Source organism: Maniola hyperantus, chromosome 8 (genome assembly GCF_902806685.2).
Source record: "Maniola hyperantus chromosome 8, iAphHyp1.2, whole genome shotgun sequence".
Classification (NCBI taxonomy): domain Eukaryota; kingdom Metazoa; phylum Arthropoda; class Insecta; order Lepidoptera; family Nymphalidae; genus Maniola; species Maniola hyperantus.
This window is the reverse complement of record NC_048543.1, coordinates 12,390,211-12,415,568: the sequence shown is the minus strand read 5'-3', so window position 1 is coordinate 12,415,568 and position 25,358 is coordinate 12,390,211. Positions and strand designations below refer to the sequence as shown.

Here is a 25,358-nt window from a genome sequence, read left to right as displayed (position 1 = left end):
TCCAAAGTGCGTAGTAAAGCTGCCCTATTGATAATACTGCAAGTACCTCTACCGACAGTAAATATTTTCAGACTCCATTATGGACCGTACTAAATTATATGAATATTTTGAATTATTACTCTAGAGCCTTGAGCGTAACTTTTCACATAAAAATACTCACTTACTACAGTTGCAGATCATAATAACAATTATATAGGTACTTACCTACAGGTAGTTTCAGGTTTAACGTAAAACACTTCTAAAGGGCGAATTTTTTGGCGTTATAACCAAATAATGTTTTAAATATCAAATAATTATTTAGGCAAAATATAAAATCGATAGATACTTAAATATTTAAGTTTTTTAAGAAACAAAAAGAACAGTTCTGACGAGTTTGAACCATAAAATTGTACCTATACTTAGCAGATCATTCACATTGTTCTCCGTTGACGGGTAAAGTTTTCCAAAGTGGCAGTAATATATTCAAAAGTTTATGTTTATTTAATACTTGTACTTTTTTACACAAATCCAATGGCACATCCATTATTAAAAGCTCTTTTCGTGCCAAAAATTTTGTGTTATGCTTTAATGTTTGTTTTAAGAACAATTTTTTTCAGTAGGTAGGTACATCATTATATTAGTTATGTAAATTTATAATTTCGTCTATTTTTTAGAATTGTTCTTGACTACTTCTGGTAAAGTGATCATGAAGTCTTAGGATAACCGCACTTAAGATAGGTACATTTTCGTACGAACACGCACGAACAAGCCCGATCTTCCAAGGTGATGATTGAGATGAGATGATTCATCAATTCACAGTCCGCAGCGCCCCATTCCACCCAGCTCCGCATCAGTGGAAACGCACCCTAAGTATAAGTACGAAAAATTCGTACCCAGAGTTTGTGCTCCCATAGTACTTGGAACGTTGAGAATGTTCGTACGTATTTGTACGTGTCAAATTCGTACGAGAACGCATCCAAAGTGCGCTCTGCCATTAGATCCACTGAGGCTACTTAGATCGAATCGAAAATCACCGTGTTTACTTACAGATTGATCTTCAAATAGTTAGGTACGTAAAACTTCTGCAAGTGAGAGAAATTCTTCATTTTATTTTACGAAAGCCTTTGTAAACTAGTTTTCTGAAAAGTATTTCTAGCCTCTTAGGAAATACGAACTTGTAAATATTAGTTTTCTTCAAGTCTTACTTTGAAGTTTATGTTTGTTAGAATCTAGATCCACGTATCTAGACATACTCACTTTTTTAAATACCTGAGAGTGACATAGACAATTTTTTTTTTTCCCGGGAAATAAAAAAGTTCTCACGTGTTTTTAAAAACCTAATTCCATGCATACGAAGTCGTGGGCGTCATCTAGCGGAAAATGAACTCGTCATTCCCATACACAGTATTTATAAAATACTTAGGTACTCGTAAATTGTACAACAGTAAGAAAATACGCAAAAAAAGTCTTAAGAACCGAATTCGAAAGTAACATTATTTAAAACGACTCTTCGATACACTTTGAAAAAACATTAAAGAAACATATAAACTTTTGAATAAATTACAATTACTTTGGGAAACTTGGTCCGACGACGCGCAGGAATGTGGATAATATGCAAAGTAAAATTTTACGAGTGAAATTCATCAAAACTGTAACTGTTATCTTTGTTGGAGTAGGTAGGCACTTGGTGAATATTTAACTAGGCTATAAATTATGCTGTAAAAGTCACTGATACTAAATGATTTGCGAAGCAATAACATGAATTTTAATTTACAGAAATTTTATGCACACCAGTTGTGTATAATATGTACAGCAGTGTTAGTGATGATGATGATAGCAACGGATTGACGTGATTTTTGAATGGGGTATATCTGAAGACCTGGAGCGTGATATATTATACTACTTTTTAGGGTTCCGTACCTCAAAAGGAAAAACGGAACCCTTGTAGGATCACTTTGTTGTCTGTCTGTCGGTCTGTCAAGAAACTACAGGGTACTTCCCGTAGACTTAGAATCATGAAATTTGGCAGGTAGGTAGGTCTTATAGCACACATAAGGGGGAAATCTGAAAATCGTGAATTTAGGGTTTCACACAAAAAAAAATGTGGTCATGAAGTAATAATTAGTATTTTCAATTTTCGAAGTAAGATAACTAAGTATATCAAGTGGGGTGTCATATAATCACCTGTGCATTCTAAAACAGATTTTTATTTATTTTTATGCATCATAATTTTTGAATATTATTGTGCAAAATGTCGAAAAAATAAATACGACTGTAGTACGGACCCCTCAGTGCGCGAGCCTGACTCGCACTTGACCGGTTTTTTATGCTGTAAATTCAAAAAGTTCCCACGGTATTTATAAACCTAAATCCACGCGGACGAAATCGCGGGCATCAGCTAGTGAAAAAGCCTTCTATATTTTTATGCTCTTAAAATAAACATGGATCCTACAGTGTATTCGATAACAACGTTTCCGAACGAGAAACGGAACAACAGTAGCTTTGATCGTCAAACGGAACGCTATTGTTCGCTTCGTGAAATAAAAATAATGACACAAATATTTATTATATTGGCCTTGATTGTGTTATTGAAGCTTTTTAGGTCGAGTCTCTTGTGTCTATTATGCTATTGCAGATGATCAATAAATAGTTGGCCCGACAAATAGTGGTGAAAATGGAACACAGAACATTTTACTTAATAATTTAAGCAGACATTCATACAAAACAACAGTCCTACAAAAGACTTTCAATATGCTATCGTCTTCGTCATTTAATTGAGTAAGTACCTACCTATCTATCGTATTAGATCCGATTTTATGTAAAGAAAGGTATATCTCTACTCCATACTAATGGTCTACGGAAAGGGAGCTACCCTTCCCTTCGTAGAGAGTTAGAGATAGCTTATATACTTACTTACCCGGTGAAAATGGAACATAAAACATTTACTAACAGTTTTATTTCAAGTGTTCAACAAAAAACACAGGCCTACAAAACTTATTCATTGACTAGATCCGATTTTAGATGAAGAAAAGTATATCTCGACTCGATAGGTACTGTGGATAGCTCTCTCTACGATGGATAGCTTACTAATAATATAATTACCTATGCCTATATTATTTTGAGTGAGCCGTCGTAAAATCCAATACCTACCGCTTTTCACTGTAAGTTACCAGATAAAATTTGAACTGTATGGACAGCAAGCTTCTTAACATTTTCCTTTTATAAGCATAAATGTAATAAAGTTTTAGACAAGAATAAAAGAAAAACTCACTGTTCTGTTCTGTAAGTTCTTCACCCGGCATAAAAGTCTTACAGGGTGTCCCACCAATCCAGTGATATTCCTCGGGGTACTGGGATCAAAGTACGGCGCTTCTGGGGAATTGTGCCACTCCTGAAGAAACTCTGCCCGGAATCTTCTGGACGATATATCCACTGTTGTGTCGTCTAAAGGCGCTTCTGTGCCGGAACCAGCTGAAGAAAAAATATACCTAATTAATTAGGCAAGATTTTTTTTTGTGTGAATTACCGACACTAAAAAATTGCGAAGTTGATGAGTAAAAAAATAGTCAACGAAGTTTAAGACAATCGTCTGGTGACAAAACGCGACGCAAATACGTATTTTCAAAAATGCTATCTGTTTCACCGGTTTGTTGCCTTCTCCTCGTGAAAGATAAAGATAGTTGCAAGTGCACTAAGTAGGCACATTTTATTACAATGAAAAGCACTCAAAGAACAAAGACTTTCAAGCTTCAAAATGCGTGTTTACAACTCAGCGTATTTATTATGCGAAAAAGGAAACGCTGTGGACATGTCGACATTCTCCTTAAACATTAATATTATAATGTCGTAGGTACTCAAGACAAAGGAAAATAATAATATGTTCTCACTAAATTAGCATATTATTGGTTTATTAAGGATGAAAAATTCACAAAGAGATTTCCCGAGAGTAGGTAATAGCTGTAAGTAGGTTTACAACAGCGTAGAAACGAAAACTCTTTGTTAGGTAGGTAGATCTTTTTAAACCGACTCCAGAAAAAGGAGGCTTCGAGTAAATTGGTTTGAAAAGTAAATACCTAGTACCTAAATTGTTTAATTCCTTTCAGGTTTTCTAAGATAGCTGTGCCGTCACATAACAGTTGCTAAATATAGTCCGCGACAGGTCGAGATGGCAATCGGGGTATGAGGCGGGGGAGACGGCCCGCACATCCGCACGTCACCCGCGCTCGCCCTCACTGGGTTAGCGAGGGGGGTGTGGGGGTGTGCGGGGCGTTCCCTCCCCGATTCCCATCTCGACGTAAGTCGCGCACTCACCTACTATACAAGACTTTTACTATGTACAGTGGAAACTCGATTAACCGGACTAACTGTTGTCGTTAGGGATTCGGATAATCGAAAATCCGGATAATCGAATGTATGAAGAAAAGTGGGTTTTGTGCATATTATGTAGTTCACTATAATAGTATTTTCAATTTTCAAATTCTCACCGCGATTAATAGCCTCATCTGGTGACAGAAGGGCTGGCTCATTTTTTGCGCAACGGATCAGCCTGGCTGTCCAGCGCGGAAATGCAGCCAGTATTCGTGGCACCATTCCACGCGGTCATGATTTATATAGTAATTAGATAAGGCTAGCTTTAAGTTTTATTGTACTATTTAAAAAAAAAAAAATCAAAGTAAGATAACTATACCAAGTGGGATATCATATGATAGGGCTTTGCCTGTAGGTACATTCTAAAACAGTTCGATCCCGGGCACGCACCTCTAACTTTTCGGAGTTAAGTGCGTTTTTAGGGTTCCGTACCTCAAAAGGAAAAACGGAACCCTTATTGTTAAGTAGGTACTTACTTAATTAAAATATCACTTGCTTTAACGGTGAAGGAAAACATCGTGAGGAAACCTGCATGCCTGAGAGTTCTCCATAATGTTCTCAAGGGTGTGTAAAGTCTGCCAATCCGCACTTGGCCAGCGTGGTAGACTATGGCCAAACCCATTTCGCTCTGAGAGGAGACCCGTGCTCTGATGTGAGCCGGCGATGGGTTGATCATGATGATGATGATGAAACTGCGGCTGTATAAAAAATCACGTCATTTTATTATTACTACAGTCCAAGACCCTATTAGTCAGTACCTATTATATTAGACCCTCGATAGCTCAACGGTTGAAGGAGCGGGCTGAAAACCAAAACGACGCCGCGCCACCGCGCCGCGCCGCCGGTTCAAATCCCACCCGTTGCACTATTGTCGTACCTACTCCTAGCACAAGCTTTACGCTTAATTGGAGGGGAAAGGGGAATATTAGTCAGCAATTAACTTGGCTAATATTCTTTAAAAAAATCTGCATATTATCAATTATTATTAATGTTAGTTTAGCCTAGCCAACGTAGAATTCCAAACCGAATAAATTATACAAGCCGCCATATTTTTGAGATTTGCATGTTTCCGATATAAATATGAGTTTTAGTGATGCGTAACGACTGACGCGGAAGCCCTGACAGTTTGCGTTCATGTGAAATATTATACGTATGCGCTATAAAATTTTGTTGTTTTGTGTATGTTACGTATCGATATCGACTTTTGAGTATAACGTATAGTGGTATAAAGTCCCGCACATTGCTAATGCGCGTGACCGCCATTTTAGTGACGGCAGCACTAGACTGAAGTTGCGAGCTGATGATATATTTTTACTTAAATAAGACATCAAATGACGTCAAAATGACGTCATTTTGATGTTAATGAGACATGGTTCCGGCGCAATAGCAATTTGCGGGACTTATAGGTACGCTATTATAGTATTGCCTTTGTATTTTAAAAATTATTTTTCTACATCGAATCAATCAATACTTATAATAAAACTGTAACAGGTCAAATTCTGTACATTGAAGATATTTTGAAAATTATTACTTATTATTACTTATAATAAAACTGTAACAGGTCATTATTATTATTTTATTATTACTTATAATAAAACTGTAACAGGTCAAATTCTGTACATTGAAGATATTTTGAAAATTTTTTTCGAGGGCACTCTATAATCGATACTGAACCCAAAACTGTAATTTGTTTCATTTTTGTCTGTCTGTCTGTCTATCTGTCTGTCTGTCTGTCTGTATCACGGCCGCGCATCACGCTGAAACTACTGAATGGATTCCAATGAAACTTGGTACGATTTGAGGTCATACTATGAGGTCTAACATAGGATACTTTTTATCCCGAAATTCAGCATGGTTCCCTTAGGAGAGGGGTTGAAAGTTAAAATGTATACTGAGCTGTAATTCATTAATGCGTAGTCCGATTTCATTCATTCTTTTTTTGTTAGAAAGGGGATATTTTAAAGATTGTTCTGTAAATATTTTAAAGTCATCAGTTTTGTAGTTCAGAAATAATAGACATAATAACCCTCAGTTTATGGTCCAAATAGCTTGAAACTCGGAATATGCAGAAACCTTTGAACGTATGGCTCATCTTAAGCTGGCGTTCCCACTTTATCGTATAGGCTTAATGGATAGACCAGTACCCGTAGTACAAGATGTTACGTCTCACCAAACGAAACCAAATTCGAGAGTCGAAATACTTCCGCGTTACAGTAAACTGGATCTTAAATGCCTTGTCTTAAAGCTGAAGTTTGTCTACACTTCTACAGCCAGCGCTCCAAGCGGAAACATTGCGAAATTAAAATCAGTGGCATTGAATATTTGACTTCAATTCAAGGCTGTTTAGGTCCATTTTGCTGTAACGCGGAAGTATTTCGACTCTCGAATTTGGTTTCGTTTGGTGAGACGTAAAATCTTGTACTACGGGTACTGTTGTGAAAATTAGACCATTCCAAAGGAGACAGTTAATATTGCATACTGCAGGGTTAATTTTCCCCACAAAGCAAACAAAGCTTAGAGCAGAACTGTTCTATAAGTAGGTACTTATTAATACAATAAGTAGGTACTTATTAATACAATATTAATTTTCATGGTATCTATGCAGTGCTCATAATATGCAATGTAAACTGGTGTCTGCTAGCCAGTGTTTCCATATGTAAATTGAGAATTACCGTGTTCAAGTGTTAAAATTACGGTGTTTCTAGATTAAATTACGGTGGATTAGCTAAAAGAATACCGTGTAAATTACCGTGTCATTTTTAAAAGAAAAAACGTCACGAATTAGCTTTTTAATCAGCTATTAATATTATTCTGAATCTGACTCTCCTAGCATAGCAATATCTTTTTCATATACGGATTTATTCATATTAATATTTTGTTAAATCTCATTAGTTTTACATTTTACTCCTTCCTAATTGCTTGAATAAGGACGAAATACTACTATTACGCAGTATATTACGAATTTTTAACGTGATTTTGCATTAAAGGTTCGTACGCACCTGAGCGGCGCGGCGCGGCGCTTCAGCGAGCTGCACGTCGCGGCACAGAGCTTCAAAATATCATTTCTATCATTTTGTATGGCGCATATCGCACTAGAGCGGCGCTGCACAGCGCTTCACCGCGCGTTGCCGCGCGGCACGGTTGGAGAGAATATTTTGAAGCGCAGCGAAGCGACGCGCAGTGCAGTGACGCTAGTGCGACATACCCAGCGGCGCGGCGCGGCGCTTCGCGCTCGTACGCGAACGGGTATAAAAGTGACGCGCAAGTGACGCGAGGTGCCGCGTACTGAAGTTGTAGTGCGGTAGGCACCGTCGAGCGGCCTGAGGTGACGCGTTCTGCAGTCGGACTGAAGCGCCGCGCCGCGCCGCTCAGGTGCGTACGAACCTTTACGGTGACACGGTCAAGGTAATGGCCATATTACCTTGACGGTAGATTAGGGCTGAATTACGGTGCATCTACGGTAATTACCGTGTACATGGAAACACTGCAGTGCTAGCATCCATTCGCGGGGACGGGAGTGGAGAAGGCGGCGCAAGGGGAAAGAAACATCTATAGGATAGGTAGCCGCGCGGCGCAGTCGCACGGTCGGCGCCCTACGCAACTGACGTGTCCAAATTACCTTTAAATTTAATGCTAAGTGGCAAGTTTCCGCGCGGCTCAGACGCGCGGTTGGCTCCCTACGCAGTGTGCTATAGTGCTATATCAATAATTTATAAACAATTTTTGCAGTTACGTCCTCTACACCGTCACAAAATATGGACATAAATTAGTGAAACTGCATGATAACCCTATCAGGAAAGGGAATACTTTACCATGAAGCCTACCCTGAAATCACGAAAAATAATCAACTATTCCATACTAAGAGTTCATTGACGCGCGGAGAAAGTATATGAACCAACTGATTTTTTCGTTAACTCTCTTTCGTTCCTGATATGAAATTGACACTATTTCGTGCATATTGTCAGTGTTTTTATACCTGTCAATTATGGACGAAATATAAAAGAGCAACAATGAACACCATTAGGGTGCAATATAATGACGCATTTCGCATCCTAATGAGATTGCCAAGGTACTGCAGCGCGTCAGGCATGTTCGCCGAGGCGAGAGTCAGTGACTTCTTCGCCATTATTCGTAATCGTGTAGCCTCTTTCTGGGATAGAATACGACAATCCAATAACGTCATACTTGAGGTTATAGGTGGGCATATGACCGGTCAGATATTCGATCACTGGCGGCGTGTGCATCGGGACGCGAATAAGAAGTAGAAGTAAGATTTTACTTCTACTTCTTGAACATCAAACAATATTTTAGTTATTTTAATTTTAATTTTAATTTTAATTTATATTAATTTCTTTATTTAGTAGGTATTTTATTATAATGTATAATGTATAATTTGCTGGATTTATATCTGAAAATAAAGATTTATTTATTATTTATTTATAACACTTAATTGATATTTTATTGTAATCTTACTTAAAATTATTATGGTTTTTATTCATGGGCATCTTAATGGGTACTTAAGGATATATCATCATTTCAGCCTGTGAACGTCCACTGCTAAACATGGGCCTTTTCCAAAGAGTGCCACAACACCAGGTCTTCAGTCATCCAGCGACTTTTCGCCACTCTCTTTATATCGTCAGCCCATCTTGCTTGAGGGCCATCACGCTCCCACCGAAACGTGGCCTGCCCACTGCCACTTCAATTTGCTGACGGTTTTGGCTATTGGGAACTTGATTTGACACCTATCCTTCAGATAAACTCTTAACATAGTCTTCTCCATAGCTTGCTGAGGCAATTTAAATTGGTAGATCAAGCCCTTTGTTAGTGGCAGGTGTCCGATCAGTTAATCCATACTATAACATTCATACTAATCTAATATTGTAAATGCGAAAGTGCGTCTGTCTGTTTTTACTGCCCATCTATTAAACCGAGTTTGTCAATATTTGGTACAGAGAAAGCTTATAGAAGGACATAGACTACTTTTTATTTCAGAAAATCGTAGTTTCCACTGGATTTCCCTAAAGAGCGCCACCACACCCGGTCCTCAGCCTTCCTTATCCAGCCACTTCCCGCCAGCCTCTTTATATCGTCGGTCTATCGTGCTGGAGGGCGTCCCACACTATGCTTGCCTACCTACGCGGTCTCCACTCAAGGACTTTCCGGCTCCAACGGCCATCACCTCTACGACAGGCATGACCTGCCTTCTTTTATCCCGGAAAATAAAAGAGTTCCCATGGGCTTTTGAAAACCTACATCCACGCGGACGAAGTCGCGGGCATCAGCTAGTATACTATATAGTTAGAACATTTCAGAAGAAAAATAATTTAAATAATAACTTTTTCTTACCCGCCAACATTTTTAATGGGTGCCCAAGGTACTGATTCTGAGCACAACCTAATTTTAGAGTATTCGCATGCTCTTCTTACTAATGTACTAATGTACCTAGTAAATATGAAAAGGACAGACACAGTTTGACAATTTTAAAATAGTCTTTAAATGTGAGTCATGTTCCGTTCCTTTTTTAGCATTGTTAAAAAGAAAAGGATGCAGATACTCTTTTAGTTTAGAGAAATACAACGGAATCGAAATTATCAGGCCAAGGCTCCATACATTTCTGAAACAACCCTAAAATGTACCTACCTACCTACAATTTATCAATTTCTCTTCCTATATCAATAATTTATAAACAATTTTTGCAGTTACGTCCTCTACAGCGTCAGGACTGAAGAGTTGGAGTCCAAAATATGTTTATGGGACAGTGTCGCAAAATTTCTCTATCGATTAAAAAAAAACTCAAATCGGTTCAGAAAACTCGGAGATTTCGGTGTATACCGTAGATAGAGTAATAAAGGTAAATGCAGGAACGTTTGCTTTCTCATTCACACTAAAAAGAGAGCACAGATAAAGTTACTAATGTGATAAATAGAGACGCAGCTAACCTATTTTTTGTCCCTTATCGTGTAACTGGTTTTTTTCAAGAATACATACAACTTACATACAAGAAATTGCAAAACAAACTTTGAGAATTCTTGGCGTACCTAATTGTATTTCTTCATGAGTTATTTACTTGTTTTCACATAAAAAACGTAAATACAAATATTGTTGATCGGTTAATACAATTAATATTGACTACTAAACAATGGTAATAATAATTGTCGTGTTATTCATCCTTACTACGTGCTATAGCTATCTCATACGCGTTTACACAGTACTTACATCTACCTATTATTCTATCTACGGTGTATACCTATAAGTAGAAAAACACTACTCCTTTTTTGAAAGTCGGTTTAAAAAAGTAGCATGTGTTACCTACTCCTTGATTATTCATCCTCTGTGAGTCAAAATAGGTTCAGCCGTTCCGAAAATTAGCCCGTTCAAACAGACAGACAAAAATTTTAAAAACGTGGTTCAGTTACGGTAGGTATAGTTCAAAATATATGTAATAACCATATGAGCTTAATATGAGGTACCTGATTATTTCGAAATTACAGACAGATACTTCAATTTTATTTATTTGTATTAAAGAGTTATTAGATGGTATCCTAAAAACCCCCGCTCTTATATCAATGTTACCCGTTTCCATTGTAATTTAGGGCAAAAAGTTTAGTGGTTGTGGAAACGAAGTCAAAAACTATCAAGTGTCAGTGTCAAACTGCCAAGTGTCAATAAATTGTCAACTGTCAAAACTATTATTTTATGAATTTACGCGGCAGGCGCTAAACTTTTTGTGTGCTTTTTGCTAAACGCTAATATTGTTTAATTCTAAAAACTAAAATGTCTAGCGAGGAAGAAAAGTTGCAAAACTTCCTAACAGCATTAGATGCGGTCAAGCAGGACTACACCTGCGGTCAGTGTTCAGAAATAGTCGAAGACCCAGTTAGATTGAGTGTTTGTTTTCACCTGGTCTGTTCCTCGCATTTTGAGAGCCTCACTCACTGCCCAACCTGCAAAATAGAGTTAACGAACTGCACAACTTATACTGATGGTGACATAGAACGTGGAGCTAACTCAGCCAGAGAGCTTAGTAAAATTTTCGAAGTGTTCCGAAAGAATGTTCCGAATGTACAAACGGAAACCTCGAATGATATGAGGAAAAAGGGCGGCAAATTTAAGTCCGGAAGTTTTACGCCTGAGGCAAGTAATATTCAATAATCCATATAATATATTAGTCAGGTTAAGCTTTAGTATTGCGTCCGCGGCGGAACGGGATGGGAGGGGGGTGAGTGGTAGGGGGCAATGGGGTGTACCCCCCTCTCAGTGTTGCCAACTCGGATTTTGAAAAAGTCGTAGACCACATTAGAAAAAGACGTAGATTTAGTAAAAATTTCGGATGAAAAGTTCGTAGATCTACGTACTTTTTTTCTGGGTAAAATGAAGAGAGTAAGGTAGTGTTTTGTCATACAATTTATTCATTTTCATCAATTTCAGCCTCACGCAAATGAAACTCATACATATTTGTTAAAAAATTCTTGCAAAGGTCGCTGTTTTTTTTTTATATGCTAATTTTTGTAAAAAGTGCCTACTTTTTACAAAAATTAGCATATAAAAAAACAATTAGTGTTTCATTGAAAAGTCTGTTTCATTAAGTTGTTAGTCCGTTTGAATTTGAACTTTGAATCGAAATACATAGTACGACAAGGCTCTTTTGGCATTTGAATGACATTGACAGGGGGGGTGTAGTTGTAGAACAAAGGCTGCCAGCAAATAAAATCTCCTCAATTTTACGGAGTACATTGAAAATGTCAATGTCGAAAGTCGAGTAAGTTTTATTTAATTTTATCTGAATAAGAAATTGGGAAAGCCGTCCCTGTTTCCAAATAGAGAAAGAATAATAAAAACCATTTATAGGCCATGGACTAGCTATATTTAGTTACCTGGTGCTAAATATAGCTATAAGATGCAGACACATTTATGCTGTACAATATATTATTAGGATATATCATGATGTTATTTAAATGGAATGGCTCTAATATTTAACAAAACAGTAAATTTAAAATTTTTATACTTAGCAACACTGCATTTAAGGTCACAAAGGGTCACACCGTGATACTTCAAAAGATGGCGGCTTTATTTTCGCCACGCGCCAAAAGAGTCTTGTCGCAGATTTCTAACAGTGACACTAGTGACAGTTTCTGCAAAGCGAACGTTCCATTTTACACAGTCACACGTATATTGCTGTAGCTGTGTAAAAAGGGAACTTTTTTTAATAACCTTTTTCATGAATGAAAAGGAAATTCAAATTATGCCCATTCAGCCTCAAAAGGCTAAGTATTCGATTACTTTGTACAATTTGATAAAAAATACGTAGATTCTGGGACTGAAGTTCGTAGGTTTGCAGGAAAGGCCTAAAGTTAGTAGATCTACGTAAAAAGACGTAGATGTGGCAACGCTGCCCCCTCTGCAAGCCACCTGCAGTAGTGATTCATAATTAAATAGTTTACGAGATATTCATTTTAAATTTTGTCATTTCTAGGTTAAAGTAGAAAAATCTTGTGTTTTAGTTAACACATCAGTCAAAGCAGCTAAAAGTGACCTTAAAATACAAAAATCTGGACTTAACACAACAGACATATCTTCTGCCAGTACTAATATAAATAAAAGTAAGTAATTTTTGCTTTTTATCCTTAACTAGATGATGCGCGCGACTTCGTCCGCATGGATTTAGATTTTTAAAAATCCTGTGGGAACTATGTAATTGAAAAGTAGCCTATGTCCTTTCCAGGGATGTAAGCTAATTCTGTACCAAATTTCATCAAAATCGGTTAAATATTGGGCCCTGAAAAGCTAGCAGACAGACAGGTAGATAGACACACTTTCGCATTTATAATATTAGTGTGGACTTATTTACTAATCGCTCCAAGAAGCAAATAACAGATGTGGGAGATCTTCTTCTTCTACTATGGGGCTATGCAGGTTCTTGATATCCCTGTATCACTGCAACCGTCTCTGATCTATTGCGTTTGCCTCCACTTCACTCTTCCTTGTCATTGTCCTATGTGGGAGATAAAGCTGCCTAACTGAAATTGGACTGGGCTGGACATGTTATGCGCATGTCCGACGAACTGTGGGCAAAGGTTGCTAAACATTGGGTGCCACAAAAGACAAAAATCTGTCTAGGCGTCGCTGGTGTGACAAACTCAATGGATAAAATCAATGAATTAAAATAAGATTTTGAATTTAAAATGAATTTATTGAAATATTACAAGTACTCAAAATACTGAAAAGGAGTAAATATTATGTATGACATCCCAACGTTGCTTGCCTTATCTTAATTCTAAAAAAATATAGGTACCCATTACATTATTAATAACTAGACATAGGGTTATAGAGCCACACGGCTACAAGAGGTTATAAAAATTTAATACTAAAATTATGAAAAAAATATATCATTCGCTACGCACCGGAATATATTTTCGAGAGTTCACTGGTTAAAATTAATTAACTGACGCACCAGATCTTCGGATGCAGGCCGATTTGTGTAAAGGGACATTTCAACACCATGTTTCAATCAGGTTTCATAAGTATATTTTTTTTTGGAAGAAAATCACCTCATAGTAAATAGGTGAACATAAACAATAAGTGGGGAACACAGGGGGGACACAGGGGGAACAGCGCATAAGCGCTGTTATTTTACAAAATCCATATTAATGTGAAGCCTTTAAGGCCGAAATTACTGCTTTCTAGGCATTTCGCCACAAAACATCTCATATCTCATAAAAATCTCGAGAGCTCCGCACACCGCGTACAAATTTTGGAAAAAAAAAAGTGAGAAGTCATGTTAAATGTCTTCCATCAATTATTATAAATTTCGTTTAGAAAAAGACGAACTGTCGAGACACTGATGTATGGTCTCCTTTCAGCATATGTATGAAGATTATAATGGGTAGAGGTTATGTTTCCGAACAACTCTCCGCAAATGTCAATTTTGACGTTTGAGGATGACGTTTCCGATGTAAACAAATGCCTGTCAATGTCAAAATTCTATTGCAAAAAAAAATTGTTATAATAAAGAATGTAAACGAGACCGCACCAGGTACACGTTACAACTGTTCAGGCTAAGAATAACAATAATAATTTTTTTACAGGCAAGAAAAACAAGAAAGGTGAGACAGCCCTACACATTGCTTGTCGTTTGGGCAAAGTGGACTCCGTCGTGGCACTCCTGAATCAGGGAGCTAATACCAATACTAAGGATAACGCAGGCTGGACCCCTTTGCATGAGGTTGTTCAAAATGGGAGGTTGGATCTACTCAAGCTCCTGTTAGAACACAATACATTGATAGATGTGCCTGGGCAAGGAAATGAAACTCCTTTACACGAAGCCATCAGATATAACCACAGGGTAAGATATAGTTTGTGGTTCGTTAGGTGGCAGACCCCCCCATAGGTGGACAGAAAACATCAAACAAGTTGCAGGAAACCACTAGAGTCAGGCGGTGCAATACCTTGGTGTGTGGAAGTCCCTAAAAGAGACCCATATCCAGCTGTGGACAACGATAATGATGAAGGTATAGTTCTCCATGTTTTCAAAGGTGTGTGAAGTCCTGACTTGACTATTGTGGTAGACTATGGCTTAAACCCTTCTCATTCTGAGAGATCTGTGCTCAGTACCCAATACTGAGCTGGCAATGGATTAAAATGATGATGAAGCAATTTTGAAATCATCATTATCAACCCATTGCCGGCCCACTATTGAGCACGGTTCTCCTTTCAGAATCAGGTCTTGACCATACGCTGGCCAATTGCAGATTGGCAGACTTCGCAAACCTTTGAAAATATTATGGAGAACTCTCAGGGATGTAGGTTTCCTCGCGATGTTTCCCTTCACCGTTAAAGCAAGTATTATTATTAACCAGACTCTCGGTAGCTCAACGGTTAAAGGAGAGGACTGAAAACCGAAAGGTCGCCGGTTCAAACCTCACCCATTGCACTATTGTCAAACCTACTCCTAGCACAAGCTTTACGCTTAATTTGAGGAGAAAGGGGAATATTAATCAGCATGGTAAACTTGGCTAATATTCTAAAAAAAAAATTTTTCCAGGAGATTGCGATTGAACTAGTCAGAAATGGAGCAAACGTCAATGCGCGGAATTGTAAAGGCGAGACTCCATTGCAGTTAGCTTCTGACGAAATGAAGCAGGTTCTCGAACAAGCGGAACAAAATATCATCCAAACCCAAGGAATAAACATAACATATATATCAGAACTGCATTCAGAGTTGGATTTTGAAGAAATAACTGTGTACTGTGTTACTAAATTTCGCACTGTGCTTAATAAGCTCACAATACTATCAAAGCATCATACAAATTTGCATATTGAGACAAAGTTAACCAAAAAAGTAACTCATCTAATTGTGGATACTGAGGAAAATCACGTTTGCGAATCCACCTTGGAGGTGTTACAAGGTATGTTTCTTTCTTTCCCCCTTTTGGGCAGGTTTCAGGCACTTTAACATAGCTTTTTGTCTGTTGCGTTAATTTAGTTTCCCTTAGTTTACTTAAGTAGCTTCTCACTGAAATGCGTAAGAGGCGCACTTTATGAGGCACAAACGACCTTGTTACAACTGGCAATAAACCATGATACGAGTGAAAACCCTAACTCCCAAAGGTCTAAAGTACCGGGCAAATCGCGTCGCTTACGTGTTTCTCTGATTTTGAAGAAATAACTGTGTACTGTGCCTACATTTCGCACTGTGCTTAACAAGCTCAAAATGTTAGCAAAGCATCATACAAATTTGCATATTGAGACAAAGTTAACTAAAAAAGTAACTCATCTAATTGTGGATACTGATGAAAATGACGTTTGCGCATCCACTTTGGCGGTTTTACAGGGTATATTTCTTTCTTTCTTCCTTCTTTACTTTATTTTTCCTTAGTTTACTTAACAATTAGTACAGTACGAGCGACAGGTCGAGATGACAAAATTCCCGCCATGAAAATTAAAAAACAAATTAAAAAGTGTTACTGTGGACCCCCGGTAATCCGGCCCCTGTCTAATCCGGCACCCCCTGTAATCCGACATGGTCTATTATTTATTATTGAATATTTTTTTGACAATCTTCGCTAATGCATGATTGAACACAAGTTATATATAATGTGTACCTATGCACCACCACTATTGTTCTCGACACGTAGGGTATTGTTTTGATTCTGATTACTTAATTTGAATTTAAAGTTTGAATACATAATGAAGTATGATATTTTGGACTTCAGAGTACAAATATAATATCTAGAATCTTATCATTGGATCTGTAATTTGTTGGATTACAAGGTACTCTGTTGTAAAAAATTCCGGACTACAGGGGGTCTTAGGCAGTACTCTATAATCCGACAAATTCGATAGTCCGACACTGCCTTGCAAAACGTTTGTCGGATTACCGGGGGTCCACTGTATTTCTTTGCCGACGGTACGGAACCCTTCGTGTGCGAGTCCGATTCTCACTTGCCCGATTTTCAATTTATACGTCTTGTTTATTTTAGGGATCGTCAACAGTATCTGGATTATAACAACAAATTGGATAACAGAATCGAACGATAAGAAGCTAGCGCAATTCAAGGACCACGAAGTTATTGGAGTCGGAATAAAATTATACACCGGGCCGAGGAATTCTCGGTACAATAAGTACAAGCAACTGCCGGGAATTTTTAATGGATGTCACTTTTATTTCCACAATTTCAACGCAAAGTTTGAGATCAGTCCAACAATCATATTAACTAAGGCAGTGTTGAGTAAATTGGTTACGGATGCAGGCGGAGTGGTCCTCAGACGGGCACCGAATCCTGAGCTAATTCCGGAGTCAGAACAACTAGTACCGTACCATGCTTCTGAGACAAGCAAACTGTTTAAGTGTTCGCATTATATTATATACAAGGATACATATGAGCCCTTGTATAACATGCCACATTTGAAGGCTCTGCCTATAGGCTGGCTCATCGAGTGTATTGAGAAGTATGAACTGTGCGAGCCGTGGTAGACAAAATGGCACGAGATCAAATGATCAACCCATCGCCGGTTCACTACAGAGCACGGGTCTCCTCTCAGGGTGAGATATATAGAGCGCACTCTGACTTAGCTTAGACTTAAGACAGAGTTAAACCGAGACAGAGCTATACCTATCTCTCACATAAGTCTGTCTCGTTTTGACTCAATCTTCAGTCTGAGCAAAGTCAAAGTGCGCTCTATAGATCTCAGCCTCAGAGTGAGAAGGGTCTGGCCATAGTCTACCACGCTGGCCATGTGCGGATTGGTAGGACCTCACACACCTTTGAAAACATTATGGAGAACTCTCAGACATGCAGGTTTCGTCACGATGTTTTCCTTCACCGTTAAAGCAAGTGATATTTAATTGCTTAAAACGAACATAACTCCGAAAAGTTGGAGGTACGTGCCCGGGATCGAACCCCCGACCTCCGATTAGAAGGCGGACGTCCTAACCACTAGGCTCGAACGAGGGTGAAATTCCTTACGGTGGCGCGCGGTGCGGTTGTAGAAAACAATTTAAGTAATATTTATATTAGTTGTACATACAATTTAACAATATAAAAGAGGTTTTGTTATTAGTTTTTTTAATTATTTGTGGTTCGTACAGCTGAACAACAGTTTCCTGCATTTTATGCGTATTGACGCATACAGTGCGACAAAGCTGTCTTGGCACTTGAATGACATTGACAGGGGGTGGCGTGGAGAACAAACCCTTAGAATATTCAAAGAAGAACAAAGAAACACTTGACGGCAACGTTAGTTCCGATTTTCGCCACGCGCCAAGATAGCTTGTTGCATTATATGATGCAAGACATAATGCTGAGCTGTACACGAACAACACATAAATGTAGGTATTGTCATAATTTTTCATTTTTGTTAAACAGTGCAAATTCTAAAAATAAGTATTTTCGCAGAATTTCGTTAATTAATGACAAGTGATTAGAAGATTTAGGCAGTGGTTCGACCGCCGCGCGCCGGCTAGAAAACGACTAACTATCGGCGATTTTCTCTCTCAAGAAACGCACAATAAATGTAGGTACATTCCGTGTAAGCGAAAGAGATGCAAATATCAAAAGTTGCTCTGTGACTGTTCACACTGCTAGCGACGACTCGCTTTACTATCAAAAATAAACTCGTTCAGCGATATTCGTTCAGCGATGCTCGCTCGCTTGAACACGTGTAACGCGCGCGCATGTTTGCACAGGACTGAGCGACCGCGGGCGAATGGCGCGAGTAATCGCTCGTCGCACTTGCGCACTCGCTTATAGCCCGGCGACAAAACTATCGAAACTACATACTCGCTTCCCGCTGATCGCCAACTCGTTTATAGTTTCTAGTTTTACTCGTTTCTCGTTCATCGTCGGCGGTCGGACCACTGCCACTTCGTAATATATTAATTACTAGCTGATAAAATGAGTTTTATTTGGGTCTACTTCATAATTGGGTATTTGCCTACTTTCGAATTTGATAAATATTATTACTTTATTATAAACTAGGATAAAAATAATGATGTATACTGATAAAAATATTAAAATCCAACAAAGATTTACAAAGTTACAGGCATTTTAATTTTGGAGTGGGAGGGTCTTCTATCCCTTTCTCGCAAAACGAAAATTTGTATGACACCGCACGAAGCTACTATGGCATTAGTAGGTGTGACGTCAAACTGCTGTATCGCTGTCTCTGTCTAATCAGAAATATTTAAATGCTTGTAACTTTTTTGTTATTTGATCGATTTAATTAGTTTATTCAGTTTACGTCATTATTTTTATTCTAGTTTATAATAAAGTAATAAAAAAATTGGAGTCAAATACCCAATTTAAATATTACCCTACAGAAAGAGCCAGTAAGCGGTTTAGTTTTCCGGTATACAATGCCGTAGAAACTATAGAAACCTGCTACCCCGTTTCATAGAAATATCTCAGTATCCACGTAGTTTAGGCGCTAAGGTGGAACATGTAAATACAAACATTGCTAAAATTATAATCCTTCAACCCTTCCGCCGCTTGGCTGTAGTCAGGTAAAAAACCGGCCAAGTGCGAGTCAGGCTCGCGCAACGATAATATATTAAACAAGTAATTTTTTCGACATTTTGCACGATGATTCAAAAACTATAATGCATAAAAATAAATAAGAATCTGTTTTAGAATCACGGAACAGAAAGAACAGTTTTTTGTTTTTTCTGATTTTTCTATTCCGTGTTTAGAATGCACAGGTGAAGACCTTTCATATGATACCCCACTTGATATAGTTATCTTACTTCGAAAATTGAAAGTACTAATTATTAGTTCATGATCACAATTTAATTTTTTTTTGTGATGTACCTAACCACAAATTCACGGGTTGCAGATTTTTCACCGAATGTCTGCTATAAGACCTACCTACCTGCCAAATATCATGATTCTAGGTCTAGTACCCTGTAGGTTTCTTGACAGACAGACAACTAAGTGATCTTATAAGGGTTCCGTTTTTCCTTTTGAGGTATGGAACCCCAAAAATATTCATTTCGGACAAATCCTTCCTTCATTTACCTATTAAGTATTCTCGAGCTTATATTTATTATATATTTTTTCATACAAACCCAGTAGAGCGACATGAAATAAATACATAGGTACAAAGCTAGGAACAATGATTAGCTCCAAAACATTATTGTGAAAGGAAATCGTTGAGCATCGTCTTTGTTTGGCAGGAGCACAATAAGCCGAAGGATATTATCGAAACGTATACCTACCTTATACCTAGTATATGTAGGTAGGTATTTGAGGGTAATTGATTTTTAATTTTATATTTCCGTAGGTTAGGTTTCCGTACCTCACAAGGAAAAAGGAACCCTTATAGGATCACTTTGTTGTCTGTCTGTCTGTCTGTCGTACCTATCTGTCAAGAAAACCTATAGGGTACCTACTTCCCGTTAACCTAGAATCATGAAATTTGGCGGGAAGGTAGGTCTTATAGCACAAGTAAAGGAATACATCCGAAAACCGTGGATTTGTGGTTACATCACAAAAAAAAAAAATGTGTTCATGAACAAATAATTAGTATTTTAAGTAAGACTAGCTCGCGACTCGACACAAATTTCAAACCCCTATTTCACCCCATTAGAGGTTGAATTTTCAAAATCCTTAGCGGATGTCTACGTCATAATAGCTATCTGCATGCCAAATTTCAGCCTGATCCGTCCAGTAATTTGACCTGTGCGTTGATAGATCAGTCAGTCGGTCACCTTTTCCTTTTATATAGGTAGTTAGATAACTATACTAAGTGGGTCATGAAACGGCCATGACAATGCCTGTACATTAAAAACCGGCCAAGTGCGAGTCAGGCTCGCGCAATGAGGGTTCCGTACTACAGTCGTATTTTTTCGACATTTTGCACGATAATTCAAAAACTATTATGCATAAAAATAAATAAAAATCAGTTTTAAAATGTACAGGTGAAGACCTTTCATATGATACCCCACTTGATATAGTCACTCACTTCGAAAGTTGAAAATACTAATTATTAGTTCATGACCACAATTTAATATTTTTTTGTGTGATCTAACCCTAAATTCACGGTTTTCAGATTTTTCCCCAAATGTCAGCTATAAGATCTACCTACCTGCCAAATTTCATGATTCTAGGTCAACGGGATGTACCCTGTAGGTTTCTTGACAGACAGACAACTAAGTGATCCTATTAGGGTTCCGTTTTTCCGTTTGAGGTACGGAACCCTAAAAATCAGAATATTATTTACTTTTGTCCCTAATAGTTTTTGATTTATCGTGTCTGCTATCGACTGTGCTTAAAAATGTTAATAACCTCTCCTCTCCATTACTAAGGGGCTGTCTCCACGAGCGAGAGTATCGCGACGAGTCCGCGCTTCTATCGTCGGGTAATCTCCACGAACGAGCGATTATTCCGCCACCATATCGTCACGACTCGTGACGGAATCACAGCGTGTCCGCGACGACTCGTAACGGAATCGCCGAATTTCGATGCGTTGTGTTTTTGTTGAAAGAGTTCAGTTAGGTGCCAGACGAGAGCGAAATAAGTAGTGTCTCAGTTAATAAAATAATTCTTAATTATGGATGTAGTGTTCTGGGGTGCTTGTGCAAGTACGCTAGTGAATATGCAGTTATTGTTATTAAAAAAAGAAAAAAAGCGTCGATACGTGTCCTTGCTTGGCGAGAGGCAACGCTGAAATGACGCTGCGTTTGAGAGCGCGCCCGCCGCGCGCTCGCTGCGAGAGCGCCACGTTCTGCGGCGAGCGCGCCACCAGTAGCGACGATACCGCGGCGATAGGACGACGTAACGCGCGCACATTGCCACTCGTCGCATCGCCGTGTGGAGACACGTTCTTAGAGAGTATATAGAAATACGTGGCACGACGATAAAATCGTCGCGATACTCTCGCTCGTGGAGACAGCCCCCTACTGTTGGTTCATAGACAGTTGAAGCTAAGTAACAGTTAGCATGCCTAATGGGTTACGCAAGTCTTAGATCAGAATTTTACCTTTAACCTTTCATAGAAGTATGAATTTAGTGTTGATATTCAGTCAGTTGTGCAACCAACTGCTTTTGATCTAGTCCAAGTTTAACCGCAACCGTAACGCATCTAAAACCGCCTGAAGGCCAGTGGCCGACTTTTGGATATCCGGCCTGTATCCCTTCGTGATCGCTAGGTACCTACCTATAATATCCAAAGACGTTAAATCGACACCTCACTTGAAATCATTTTAGTTATTGCTGTAGGTAAGTACTTATACAGATGGATTCAATTATACCATTATAATAATATATTCTGTGATTATACCGTTACATAGGTAGGTACCTAGGTACTTATAGTTAGGTGTGTACTAGTATTTTTTCTACAAAAATTGCTCTGTCAACATACAGCGCATAAACAATTAATACAGCTCAACCTTCCGAGAAACAATAGCTGTTGTTGTTCTGCTTTAGGTTATATAATGTCTCTTCACTTAGAGCCAATAGGTAGAGAGAAATGAAATAAACAGAGATTCCCACACACAATGCGATGGAGTATAAGTATTGGAGTATGATTTACGACAAAACATCATTCAACAAAAGGAAATCGGAGCGTGTCTATATTTGGCAAGGATACAATAAAGTCAGGGTTACGACTTGGACGCTGCTATTTCGATTAATCGACTTCTAGGTACTTTTTGTGTGTTTACAGAGTTACATATTACTATATTCTTATCTAAGATAAGCTGTCTAGTGGTCCGCCTTCTAATCGGAGGTCGGGGGTTCGATCCCGGGCACGTAACTCTAACTTTTCGGAGTTATGATTTGCTCTAACAGGGAAGGAAAACATCGTGAGGAAACCTGCATGCCTGAGAGTTGTACTCAAAGGTGTGTGAAGTCTACCAATCCGCACATGGCCAGCGTGGTAGACTATGGTTAAATCCCTTCTCACTCTTAGAGGAGACCCGTGCTCTGTAGTGAGCCGGCGATGGGTTGATCATGATGATGATGATATTCTTATCTAACTATCCCTTTGTGTGATATTTCTCATTTCTGACGGCCTAGACCGCTTCGTAATGGAAGGGGTTTTATAGGATAGGTAGGTACCTAATGATGAGGTGGGTCTTCCAGATCTTAAGGCGACATGCGTCCCAAAAGGCACATTTCGGATGTTCAAGGAATCAATAATTATTGGCCTCAAAAACTACAAAGGAGATCGAAACGTTTCCATACATTCCTGGGCCCAGGTGATAACAAGATGAAAGTAGTACCATTTAAAAGCTTACATTTAAATAATCCACAATTGAAAATTTGGTAAGATTCGCTGGCATTGGCTAGTTAAGTAGTTACCTAATATATTTAAAAAATTAAATAAAATAAAAATTCAGTTGAAATTTTATCTTAACGGTAAAGGACTTGGGTTCACCAAATACTTAACCATATTAGGTAAATGAAGTCATACGTACCGATGAGGAAAAGGCAGCCATGCAGAAGAGATATCCATAACGCCGACTTCACGCTTGCCGCCTGGCCCATAATGTCCGGGCTACCTATCTGAAAAGGTTAGATCGTTTAAAGTAGGTATAGTCAGCCACAGGTCGATATGGCAATCGGGGAGGAATATCTTAGCATAAGCTTGTGCTAGGAGTACCATCCTATAGCACAAACTTATGCTTAGATGGAGCCTGGGGGAGCCATAAGGGAAATGTTAGTCATGATTAACATGGCTAATCACTACCCCTATAATAAATGTGAAAGTGTTTGTTTGTTGGTTTGTCCTTCAATCACGTCGCAACGGAGCCATGGATTGACATGATTTTTTGCATGGGTATAGTTTAAGACCTGGAGAGTGACATAGGCTACTTTTTATCCCGGAAAATTAAAGAGTTCCCACGGGATTTTAAAAACCTAAATCCACGCGAAAGAAGTCGCGGGCATCAGCTAGTTCTATAATAAATGAAAAAATAAACTTATTACCTCTCTTTTTACGTCGGGGGTTGAAAACAGAAAGTAAAAAAACCGATATCGGAATCCATAAAGGTCATTCTCGTCTCAGAAATATTTCAATTAACAGATCTCAATTGGTCCAACAAATATTTCATTAAATTAGTCCTCACGGATTGTGTCCTTTATATCAAATTGGAGGCAAACAATTGGACAAAATGTCACAATGGGTCCGATGACGGGAATTCCAATTTTAGGGCATTATTAGTTAATTCGATCCGCTTCGGTCGAATAATTTTGTATGAAATAAAACGTGCTGGAATGCTTTTCTTTCAAAAGCTTTGTTAGGTATTTTACTAATACCAAAAGCGCTTTGAACAGAAGAACAGAAATACAGTAGCCGGCAAGAAATATTGTACATCGACGGCGACCTATAATAGAATGATATTTCGTCTTTGTAGAGCGTTGTCTCTGTCACACTTGTGACTGACGCCGACAAAACGTCACCTATGTGACGTTTTGTCGGAAACCGTGAAGGTGTTAGGGTTAGATCACACAAAAAAATTAAATTGTGGTCATGAACTAATAATTAGTATTTTCAACTTTCGAAGTGAGTGACTATATCAAGTGGGGTATCATGTGAAAGGTCTTCACCTGTACATTTTAAAACAGATTTTTATTTATTTTTATGCATCATAGTTTTTGAATTATCGTGCAAAATGTCGAAAAAATACGACTGTAGTACGGAACCCTCATTGCGCGAGCCTGACTCGCGCTTGGCCGGTTTTTTTTTAAACTTTTTAAATTACTTGTGTAAAATTTATACACTAATAATAGGTACCTACGTTGAATTTACTTAATTTTTGTGCTAAATGTCATTTGTACACTTATATAGAATTTTTTGCTGATGTCACGTAGCAGAAGGACATTCCTTTTCTTTGGCTCAACAAAATTACCTCGTAATGCTTGTGTCACGAAAGCAACATTCGTCATGGAAATAAAATGAAAAAGTAATATTATGGTTAGGGGGTTTATCCACAGGCGACCTCACGATACCGATACGACAAAATGCAGTGTTGCCTCCAACAGCCATAATAATTTTAATTTTACTACCTACCCGTTTACTAAAAGATTGGACCTAGCGTCGATTAAAAATTTAAAAAAAAATTAAAAATTCAACAAGTGGCAGACAAAAATTCGTAGTACGTGTATCAGTGATAAAGATGCGAACATACACGTACTACGAATTTTTGTCTGCACTCGTTGAATTTTTAATTTTTTTTTAAATTTGTAATCGTGCGACGCCAGGTCCAATCTTTTAGTAATCGGATACGAAGAGTTTAGGTACTAATGCAACAACATCGCGACACCACGCTGCAAGACGTTCGTTTTCACAACTGCTATGCTATTTCAGCGGTGTTACTTGGTGTAGGTATATGTTTTTGTCTTTCACGAGAATCGAGCATCGAAATAAAATAACGTCAACTTAAAATGGACCTGAATCTTTGATTAAAAATTATTAATTCACCTACCACTGATTTTAACTTTGCAAAGTTTCTACTTGGACCGCTGGCTGTAGATATACAGATAAACTAGAGTATTAAAACAAGGCAGTCT

At 38.3% G+C, this 25,358-nt stretch overlaps 2 protein-coding genes and 1 long non-coding RNA gene across 6 annotated transcripts in view; 1 reads left to right on the top strand and 2 right to left on the bottom strand.

The window, feature by feature from the left end:
* The window catches only part of LOC138402649 (uncharacterized), a 305,836-nt gene that overhangs the window by 49,750 nt on the left and 230,728 nt on the right, over positions 1–25,358 (bottom strand). The gene's annotated exons all lie outside the window — the stretch shown is intronic.
* LOC117984384 (zwei Ig domain protein zig-8-like) overlaps positions 1–25,358 on the bottom strand; it is a 47,728-nt gene that overhangs the window by 7,118 nt on the left and 15,252 nt on the right. For 3 of the 4 annotated variants that reach the window (XM_069500149.1, XM_069500150.1, XM_069500151.1), the window contains exons 2-3: positions 23,264–23,347; positions 3,251–3,450 (exon numbers count right to left, since the gene is read on the bottom strand). In XM_069500149.1, the coding sequence (XP_069356250.1) occupies positions 3,251–3,450; positions 23,264–23,347 (284 nt within the window). Of the gene's footprint in view, positions 1–3,250; positions 3,451–23,263; positions 23,352–25,358 lie in introns of all 4 variants that reach the window. The other variant, XM_034971009.2, reaches the window with a different exon arrangement.
* LOC138402671 (BRCA1-associated RING domain protein 1-like) lies at positions 11,057–19,126 on the top strand. Its single transcript, XM_069500243.1, has 5 exons — positions 11,057–11,484; positions 12,824–12,950; positions 14,436–14,692; positions 15,392–15,755; positions 16,830–19,126. The coding sequence occupies exons 1-5, from the start codon at positions 11,125–11,127 to the stop codon at positions 17,321–17,323; spliced, it is 1,602 nt and encodes a 533-aa protein (XP_069356344.1). The 5' UTR covers positions 11,057–11,124; the 3' UTR covers positions 17,324–19,126.

Coding starts and splice junctions, on each gene's coding strand:
- LOC138402671 (XM_069500243.1), top strand. CDS start 11,125: ATGTCTAGCGAGGAAGAAAAGTTGCAAAACTTCCTAACAGCATTAGAT. Junction 11,485..12,823: donor CCGGAAGTTTTACGCCTGAG/GCAAGTAATATT, acceptor TGTCATTTCTAG/GTTAAAGTAGAAAAATCTTG. Junction 14,693..15,391: donor CCATCAGATATAACCACAGG/GTAAGATATAGT, acceptor AAATTTTTCCAG/GAGATTGCGATTGAACTAGT.